This window comes from Nicotiana tabacum, chromosome 7, assembly GCF_000715075.1.
Source record: "Nicotiana tabacum cultivar K326 chromosome 7, ASM71507v2, whole genome shotgun sequence".
Classification (NCBI taxonomy): domain Eukaryota; kingdom Viridiplantae; phylum Streptophyta; class Magnoliopsida; order Solanales; family Solanaceae; genus Nicotiana; species Nicotiana tabacum.
In genome coordinates, this window is record NC_134086.1 from 178453734 (window position 1) to 178464104 (window position 10371).

Below are 10371 nucleotides of genomic sequence, written 5' to 3' on the forward strand. Positions count from 1 at the left end.
TTTTTGAATTGAGTAGTTTGAGAAACAACCAGATTGAGAGCCGATTATGTTTTTTTTTTCTTTTTTCTTTTGGGGGCAAGAGAGGAAATCTGCAGCCGTTACAATCTCTGCCACAACCTTTGCTCTTCGGGTGAGCGCTTTGCAGTGAGCACTTTGTCCGCACTGGGTAAACCTTCCCCTGTGTATTAGCCTGCAAACCATACAAGGGATGTAGACGCATGCAAGCCCCGTGCAACACTGAATAAACCTTCCCCTATATAATAGCCTGCAAACCACACAGGGGATGTAAACTGCATTAGGCAAGCCCGTGCGACTGTCAACCCGAAGGGTTTATTATGGTTTCTTTTGTTAAGTTTGGAATCATCTAATATTCTTGGAAGTTGCTAATGATCCCTCCATTCTCTTTTCAATTTTGGCACTCATTTCCACACTATTCTTTTACGTTACATTTGCAATTTGAAATAGAAATTTAATCACAAGATTACATGCACAAAATCACAAACAAACGCATGAAAGGAGCAACTATGATGTTCAGTGTTATTATTCCATTTCACTTTTATCTGGCCAATTTGACTTTTTCTATAGAGCAATCTATGACTACATTGAGGCAATATTCTACACAAATAAAATAAAGATTTGAAACTACATAACCTCTATAACTTGTCAATTAACTTATCAGAAAATGAAAAGGTATATTGAATCTCCCATAAGTCTAAACTTTAGGTGGATACGTGAACACCACCATTACAAGAAAAATCTTGAATACTTAATCAAGTTACAAGATAAGCACTAATCTTGTTTTAAAATAATACTTAGACGCAAAGTGAAACAGAAAAGTAACAAACATTTTTTATTTCAATTTAATTCAAGACCGATCCATTATCCAGACAAGGTAAGAAATAATTCTACAAAGATATGATATACCTATGTTGTATTAATCTCTTATGAGAATGCCCATATAAGTAAACATAACAAAAAGGCAGTCCGGTGTACTAAGTTGCTATGTGCGGGGTCCGGCAAAAGACTATTTTCACGGCTCGAACCCATAACCTCCTGATCAAATGGCAGCAACTTTACCGGTTACGCCAAGGCTCCCTTCCTTATAAGTTACATAACATTTGTAATATTTCGACTATAAAAGAAGGAACAAAAAATAACCTTTTAAACTCAATCTTTCTGCATTGTTTTTGATATACTTTATTTTTTTTTTAACAGAAAGCGAAAGGTGGTTGTTTAAAAGCTACAAAGAAAACCCGGGAAATTGGATAACCGATTGAGTAGTGAATGGTCCAAGTGTGATAACAGGTCGTTAATACTCCGGTATATGCTTTTATTCTCCCTCTCATTCTTCCCCTTTATCTTCACAGCTAGCTCCTTCACTCTGTTGTTCTGTATTTGCTATCTTAACAATGGCAACAATGGCGGAAGATCATCCATTGTTGCCGAATCGCGCCATGGAAATAGAACAAACGGAGAGTGGAGGCGAAGCAGCAGCGGCAACAAAGAAGAAAAAAGCTAAACCTGCTCGTGTTGCTTCCCTCGATGTATTTCGTGGCGTCTGCGTTTTGGTAAAAGCTTTTCGTTGCCTTATTCTCAATGAGTTTAGAAAAAAATAGTTATAACTTGAAGCATGTTCTGTCTAAAAGTTTAGGTGAGATGGTCAAGCAAAGCATGCAACAGGTCATCTAACTTCTTTCTCGCTTTGATACTTTCTTCTGCATGTTTTTCTTTGTGTTTTGAAATTTTTTAATCGTAAAGGTTCGAGTGTATTTTTGTGGAAGTGCTATTCTTGATGTATTTTGGGTTTTCGAAAGTATCGAGGCATTGAAGGGGAGCCTTGGCGTAACTGGTAAAGTTATTGCTAGGTGACCAGGAGGTCACTGGTTTGAATTATGGAAATAGCCTCTTGCAAATATGCAAGATAAGGCTCGTACAATAGAGCTTTGTGGTCCGGCCCTTTCCCGGACCCCGCGCATAGCTGGAGCTTAGTGCATATCGAGGCATTAAATGTTATGCTTCCCTTTCCCCCGTTTGTGTTTGCTGCCAGAATATTATAGAGAAAATGAATGAAGAATCAAAGGTTTTAGTTTACATTTATAATGTTTATATTTTTCCTTCAGACTTTTCTTTTCCTTTAGCTTTCTACTTTTCTGTGAACAAAAAATAGATTTGTATCACTCAGTTGAATATAATTTCCTAGAGATAATGTTTTGTGGAGATTCCCTGAAATCTCCCCATATCTATTACTCCAATTGAATGTTGATACAAAAGGAAAAGTATTCAAAAGAAATCTTGATAATGCAAATATAGAGGCAGTGATTGAGTGGAATCTATGTTTATTTTTGATGACCATATTCCTTGTTCAAGAGGTGATTTGTTCCGCTTTTAGATGCTGTGTTGCTGATACTGTAATCTCTATCCTTTATTAGGGTTAATTTTCACTATATAATCAACTTTTTTGACTTTAATTTGTTCACTGATTTCAGCTTATGATGCTTGTGGACTATGGTGGCTCTATTTTCCCAAGTATTGCTCATTCACCGTGGAATGGTGTACACTTGGCAGATTTTGTGATGCCATTCTTCCTCTTTATTTCTGGAGTTTCCCTTGCAATAGCATATAAGGTATCTACTCTCAGATTTCATATTAGACATACCTATAATCTGCTTGTTCTACTATAGGCTTAATGTGTAGTTTTCATTATTAAAAAAGGCTTATAATGCATAGCCGTTAGACTTGATAAGTGATGTGCCATTTTATGTATAGTCAACCATCACTCTGCACACTTAGTAAACTCTTTTCCTATTTCCGAAATTGCAGAAAGTTTTAGACAGAAAAGGAGCAACTTTAAAAGCTGTGTTTAGGACATTGAAACTCCTCCTCCTTGGTGTTTTTCTACAAGGTAATCGTATCAACCGTAGCTAATGCCATTTTCCACTTATGATCTCAACTTGTTTAAAACTTTCTGCAACTACAGTCTTGTAATGTATTTTGGAAAGGATCTTTGTACACCCCCTATATTACAGAAAATAAATGTGTTATTTTGGGGCACAACTAGGTCGAGACTAGGCTTTTACAAGTGAAAGAAGCTCAATAGCGGAAGAATTTGTTTACATCATGAACCTTTCAAGATCAACAGCAAAGAGCATGAACAAGAGAGAGGTTGAGTCAGCTAGACTGTTTAAAGGAAGAACTTCAGCAAACATATTCCTAGTATCCAATAGAATCTTAAATGTTACTAGGGACATGACTAGAATACGTATCATTTTTGGTTTTTCATGAATTAAGTGAAGCTGGATGAGTAGACATCATTCAGCAAAGATCCCTAGCAGTAAAAGGCCTTAGAAATATATGTGTCCTAAAATTCTAACTGCTGGATTCTTTGATTTTCTTTCAGTCTGGTGGCATCTTCTTGTTTTTCTTTCTATACTTATTTTACTGTATTAATTCAGTTGACCAATCATCACTTTGTGGTTACTTTTGTTTCAGGAGGCTACTTGCACGGAATAACGGGGTTGACTTATGGTGTAGATATCGAAAAAATACGATGGCTGGGTATTTTGCAGGTAGTTTGATTTGCATCGCTTAATATTTTTCCATCAGCTTTCTAGAAAGCCATAAATACCTACCATTTGCATAGCTATGCACTTACCTGTTCTATAAGTTATATTTGTTATCATATATACTAATCCATTTTTGGTTATAAAGAGAATAGCTGTTGGATATATCACAGCAGCTTTGTGCGAGATATGGCTTCCACGTCAAAGGATTAAAAAAAGAAGTCTTTTCAGTAATTACATTTGGCACTGGTAAGATGACTTCGCCTAATTTGACAGTGGAGATTTTATATTGGGAACCTATCATTAGTTGTTATAATATTTCCAGTAGAGACAACTTCTTGATCATGCACTTCTCTTTTTTGTGTGTGTGTATGTCTGTGTGTATGTGTGTTCCGAGGGCACTATTAGATCTATTAAAATTGGAGTAAAGATGGCAATCAAATCTTCTAAATGCATTATCAATGGCTTGCATGGAGATAAACGGACAGCTTTGGTTATTTCATATTTATACTGTAACCAGGTTGATTCGTTTTCTCAGTGGAATGGTAGTTTATATATCATACTTTCTGATAGCTTTAGGCTTATTAGCTACTGATAGTTTGATAACATAGACAAACAAGAAGAAATTTTGGCAGTTTTAAGAGTTACAAATTATTGCCAGTCCAACTGCAATCATATTGACAAATAATTATCCACTACCCCCGACAAAAGTCATTCTCATATTTTTAATTACCCACACTGTCCCAATAAACAGACCCAAAGTGAGAAGGTGGAATAGCTAGCCGCTACTAAGTCAAATGAAATCAAGTTTGAATTATTGGAAGGTGAATAGATTTTCGTTCTATGAAATTGGTCAAATTTATAGGATGGACCAAAAAGAGGAACAGATCAAGTTTATCGGGAAGGAAGGAGTATTCTTTTGTATGACTGTATAATTGCTTTGTGTTTAGTTGTTATGTAATGATTTTGTTTAAAACCTCTGTTTATAGGTGTGTTGCATTTTATCTGTGTGCTGTACATACTTGGTTGTTATATGGTTTGTATGTACCTGATTGGGAATTTACTGTGTCACGGACACCAGACCTCAACATCTACAAGGTTAGCGTTTCTTTTCTTTTCTTTTGCTCTTTATCTTTGCTGCATTCTGAAGACAAGGTCAAGTTCCAAACAACATGGCAAAATTCGACAGAAGCTTAAGGATGAGAGTGAACAGTCATAACTGCATTGTTTGTTATTGGCGCTAAGCATGTTATAACTCCCGTAATCATCCTGTAGAAGCATTGTAACATGTGTTTGTTTTCAGTCAATAAAATAGTAACCATTGGCAGGTAAAATGTTCTGTTAGAGGTGATCTTGAACCTGCATGTAATACTGCTGGAATGATTGATCGATATATTCTTGGAATAGATCACCTATATACAAAACCTGTCTATAGAAATCTAAAGGTAACTGTCTGCTGAGCTTAACTTCTCAAACTAGCCGGTCTTTATCTCACAGCTTGTCCCTTCGAACTTGTATTGATTCACAGGAATGCAAGGGATTCAATGATGACAAAATTCCGCAGAGTTTCCCTTCGTGGTGCCACGCCCCTTTTGAACCAGAAGGCATATTAGGGTAGCATTTCTGTCCTTAAACATTTCTCTTGGTTCTCCTGTGATCCTACCTTGCAAATCTAGGCATTCTTACAAGTGCACATCTTTGCCCATGACACCTGTTTTTCCATCTATTATCTTTTTACAGTTCAGTAACAGCTGCTGTTGCCTGCATTATTGGACTCCAATTTGGCCATATTCTTGTTCAATTTCAGGTGACCTATGTGGTATCATTAGTTGTCTTATTGATGCATTGTGAATGCAGGTAGAAGAAGCCCTTTTGGAAAACATCAGGGAAATTCCTTTAAGATCTGCGACAATTGAATAGCACTTATCATTTGTTTTGGCTTCCATTAGTATGCTACTTGCTGATGTAGTTTCTACTACTTGACAAACTTTTCCCAATATTAGTTTGACATATTTTAAAAGAACTGCTACAAGAATTATGGTTTCGCTATCATACTTTTTAGTATGTATTTTCTTCAGTGTTAGTAGAATTTTAGCATAAAAAAAGTTATATCAAATATTATAAATTCTGAATGAATGGAATTATTAATGTTCATTGATGCATATTTACATGCACGGAATTATATTGCCAGCTAAATTACTGTATTCTACGTATGATCAATTGATATCTTTCTGTTAACTGTGCTCAGGATCATAAAGAAAGGCTATACAACTGGTCCATCCTCTCATTTCCACTTCTGTTTCTTGGTTTCTTCCTTGCTGTGACAGGTATATCTATCTATTCTTTTTTCAGGTACCAAGTCAAATCCCTTTCGTTCGCACGGACAAACTATAACACCTTGGTTGCTATTTATGAAAAATAGTCTCTAGCTTTTCTTTTTCCTTTTCCCTTAAAGGAAATTAATAAAGCCAAAACATGCAAGCCCCTAGGTTGAATAATTGTAAATTTTCTTACAAGAAACAAACATTTTTTCCAGTTGTCCCATATAAAGTATAGATTCTGATTTCATTCCATGTTTCCAGTTGTGGTTCCTATTCCTATGGAACATCAGATTATCAATTTGAGTCGTTAACAAATTGGTTGTAGTCATTGTGACATGTGAGGTTGGTGTTAACTTTCTTTTCAGGCGTGCCATTAAACAAATCGTTGTACACCATTAGTTATCTGCTGGTAACTTCAGCCGCTGCTGGAATCACATTTTGTTTACTGTATGTATTGGTGAGTTTTGAGACTACAAGTCTTTCTTGCTGGGATGAACAGCTTTTAGTTGCATATGATTTAGCTCATACTGAACAACTTTCTCTGTTGAAAGTCACACTGCTCTTATATGATTTAGGTCGATATGTATGGTTGGAGGCGCTTGATGTTCGTTTTAGAGTGGATGGGGAAGCATTCTCTTGGTATCTTTATTGTCATAATATCAAATGTAGCTGTCATTTTGATTCAAGGATTCTATTGGAGGGATCCTCACAGTAACATAGTAAGGTCCATCTAATTTCAATGAGAATAATGTCTATGGTCTCAAATTTTCAACTTGGAGACATGAAAATAATCCCTGCCTCTTTTTGCTGTGTTCTCTTGAATAGGTTCGCTGGATTGTTACACGATATGTACATAAATGATATGCCAGCTTCTTGAGTTCCTGCATTTTATAGTAGTAAGGCTGTTACTCTAACTACACTCTTTATTTGCTGCTCTTCCCCTGCAACAAGGTCACAACTCGCACAGTATCGGAGCCACATGCATTCAAGGGGTCGGAAAATTATACTGTTCAGCTCGGTAATTTAAAAAAAAATATGTTTATATACTATATACTAAACGAAGGGATCAGGGCTGCATTGGCACCTGTACGTATGACCACTCTTGGCTATACTGGCTCTGATGGTAATGCAGCTGCTTCAACCTATCTCCTGATTCCAATACAGAAGCGGATCCAGGATTTAATGTTTATGGGTTCCTGCAACGACCTCGAGTAAATTTTCAATAGTAATTGGGTTCACATTCAAACACTTAGAGATATGTAGTAAATTTTTCTAACATATTTATACCGTTTGGACAAAATTTACTGGGTTCACGTGAAATCGTAGGTAGGGAGGTGGATGTGCCCCTGCCAGTACTTCTACCTGTGTGTAGATGTTGATTGAAACTCTGCACAAGTTTATAATACTGGACTAAAACAAGTTTAAATGGAGTGACAGGGAAAATAATACAGTAATTCATATAGCTTATTCCAACCTGTTTGAGATTGAGGTGCGCGGCCGTTGGTGCTTGTAGTTCATCATTCGTTAGAATTTTTTTGTTTTCCGTCTCTATCAATTCTGTTGTAAAGTTATATTAATTAAACATTTAGTTCTTTAGAAAAAAAACTAAGATGCTAATTTTATCATAGTTTTCTTAGACACAAATACGCAATCATATGATGAGAGGAACCAGAGGTCGGATCCAGGATTTAAATCCTATGAGTTCAACTTTTAAAGTTTTTAGCATTGAGCTTATTATATATTTTTAAAGTTATGAGTTCATATCTATTATTTTTGTAATTTTAATGAATTTTTATACATAAATTTTGTTCCGCGTCAATAGTTATGGGTTCAGTTGAACCCACGGAAGACTACATCCGCCTCTGAGAGGAACTAAAATTGTTTTCATAGATAAAGTCTTCTTGCAAGCATAATTAGATGCCAAGACCTTAATTAGGACAATTATGAAACCCTAATTATCTCACTTGAATAATAGATGCCAAGAAATATGATCCTGATACTTTGTACTAACATCAATTATTGTCACCTTTTTTCCAATTACATACAAATGGAAGATTATATGAAAATTCAGTATTGTCTCGACAATTATATTTATATAATAAATATGCCAAAACCTTAATTGTAGTTTCTGACTCTTTTTTTGGAATACATATCATATATTTCAAATATTCAATCATACACGTATGAACCTTATTTGATGAAAGTGCATATGGTCGAGGTGTTAATGTCTTGTTTTGCCCAAAAAGATTTGGTCGAGGCAGAGAGATATGTTTGTTTGCATGTTCTTTTTTCTTTAATTCATATGGGCAAGTGGGCAAGAACATGCCCTGTCTTTTCAAGAATCAGAATGCCAGAATATCCAGATATTCCACATACATAAGACAACATATTTCAAGAAACAATAGAATATAACACAAATTTAAGAGTAAATTCAGTTCTTTTCATGAAGATGGGTGATGCCATCATTTTTTTCACATCTGGTATTTGGTACCACATTGGGTGATACCAATGACACCCACATTGGTATTTTTTTCACATCATCTTTAATTCGGTGTCAAAATTTATAAAAAAAAAACTGAAATATATCTTTGATTGTTATACTTTTAGACAAGAAATAGTCTTAATCTATTGATTTTATTGAGTCTTAAAGCAAATATTTACAAAAGAAAAATGTCTTAGTTGAGGTTTGAACCTTTAACTCTTATAAAAAAATCAAACACATTACCAACACACCAACATACAATTTATGTCAAGTGGGTGTCATTTTTTCTACTTTATAGTTTCCGTACAATATTAATACACATATTTAATAAAAAAATTCGACGAAGCGGTGTCGCGTGACACCGCTTCGATAAGCGTAAATCCGCCCCTGATATTGGGAGCGACTAATTTGGGTTCACGCTGTGTAAGATCCATTAAAGAGAAAAATACTCGTTAGTATAATTTTTTTTTTATTCGTTCAAATCTGAAAGCTACAGCAATTGATCTTTAAATTGAGTAAGAGTTAGTTGTATAATCCAAAAGTATAAATATTTTCTATACTTTAGCTGTAAATTAGTCGATTATAAGCATATTAAACTCTATTTCTAAATTACTGTAGCATGCCTGAGTACATATCGTTATAAGTCTACTCAACTTAATAGTGTTATCAATACGCCAATTAAAAATTCATGATCTATTAACGTAAAGGATCCAAATTATACACGCAAAGTAGCAAATAATGTAAAAAAAAAACTCTTACACTAACCCATTTAACTTTAGCCTCGTAGGTAGTGTAAATAATTTTCCATTATCATAAGCAAACCGATTACATATAATATATCTGTACTTTATTTTTTACATTAGAAAATTTTACTCCTTATAGCAAAGTTTTACGCCTTATTTATTATAAATAAATATCTTTTTAAAATATTATTTTCTATAGCTACCTTTTAGGTTTTATAACAAAATATGTATTTATGGTCACTTCCTATCATTTAGCAATTAAATATGCTGGGTAATATTTTTCCCTCTCCTACTTTCTGTTCTTTCTCTCACAAGACCATCGTATAGTATACAACTTCAGAAACCACGATCTCTCTCCACAATCACTCTCTCTCTCTCTAACGCCAGTCTCTTCTCCATGAATACAACCACGATTCTCCACTGATTTATCTTCATTGTCTCGCGAAATTTTCAAATTTTCTTGCTCCAAAAAGTTGTGGTAAGTGTTAAAGTTGTTAGATTTTCGCTGGTACATTGCTTCTTCTGTTTCTCTTTACTAATTTTTTTAGAAATAACCACCATTGTTATACTTTCACCAGAAACTCGAAAATTCATCTCCAATGGCTGATTCAACAACTCACAAGAGTATTACCCGATATCGAACCAAGCCCAATTTGAGAAATCTTCGAAAGAATCAACACTTCTTGATGCGCAAAAGAGAAGAAAACTTATGAATGATGATTTAGGGGTTAAGGGAAAAGATATTTTATTTTTATTGTATTCAATGTATCTCGCTATATTCTATGTATTTCACTGTATTCACTGTCTTTAGTTTTTTCTACTTTTTAATATATTCGTTGTATTTAACTGTATTCAATGTAATTATATAATTTCAAAGCTTCACTTTGTTTTACTGTTTTTTCCAGCAGTATATATTCAATGTATTGTAGAATGTATTCGTATATTTTTTTTAATTAATATAATTTATGTATTCAGATCTATATATGTATTCAAATATATTTGCCGTATGTATTCATATGTTTTGCACTATAGATGACCTGCTATACTTCATGTATTCAATGTATTGTATGTATTTAAATGTATTCAATGTAATTATATAATTTTAATATATAAATCTAAAGATACCACTAAAAAATATTTTAGTAAGGATCTACTAAAAAAAAGAAAGTATGGATTGAATCTTTGAAGATTGCTCTGGGTGTTTTTCGGTTGAGAATCTTTTCTATAACTGAAAATACAATTTTTGCGTATTATAATTAAATTTG

The 10371-nt window shown here is 34.2% G+C and overlaps 1 protein-coding gene across 4 annotated transcripts; it reads left to right on the forward strand.

Moving 5' to 3' along the window:
* The first annotated feature begins 1262 nt into the window (after nt 1–1262).
* Nucleotides 1263–7335, forward strand: LOC107789973 (uncharacterized). Of its 4 annotated transcripts, none has more exons than XM_016611856.2 (13): nt 1263–1568; nt 2487–2624; nt 2821–2902; nt 3490–3566; nt 3709–3809; nt 4550–4658; nt 4889–5005; nt 5089–5174; nt 5301–5367; nt 5809–5887; nt 6247–6338; nt 6457–6600; nt 6707–7335. In XM_016611856.2, the coding sequence occupies exons 1-13, from the start codon at nt 1410–1412 to the stop codon at nt 6740–6742; spliced, it is 1287 nt and encodes a 428-aa protein (XP_016467342.2). In that variant the 5' UTR covers nt 1263–1409; the 3' UTR covers nt 6743–7335. The 4 variants fall into 4 exon arrangements, with proteins under 4 accessions (XP_016467342.2, XP_016467341.2, XP_075074314.1 ...); XM_016611855.2 differs by having other exon boundaries at nt 1264–1568; nt 6457–6605; XM_075218213.1 differs by lacking the exon at nt 4889–5005 and having other exon boundaries at nt 1264–1568; nt 6457–6605.
* The last annotated feature ends 3036 nt before the right edge of the window (nt 7336–10371 follow it).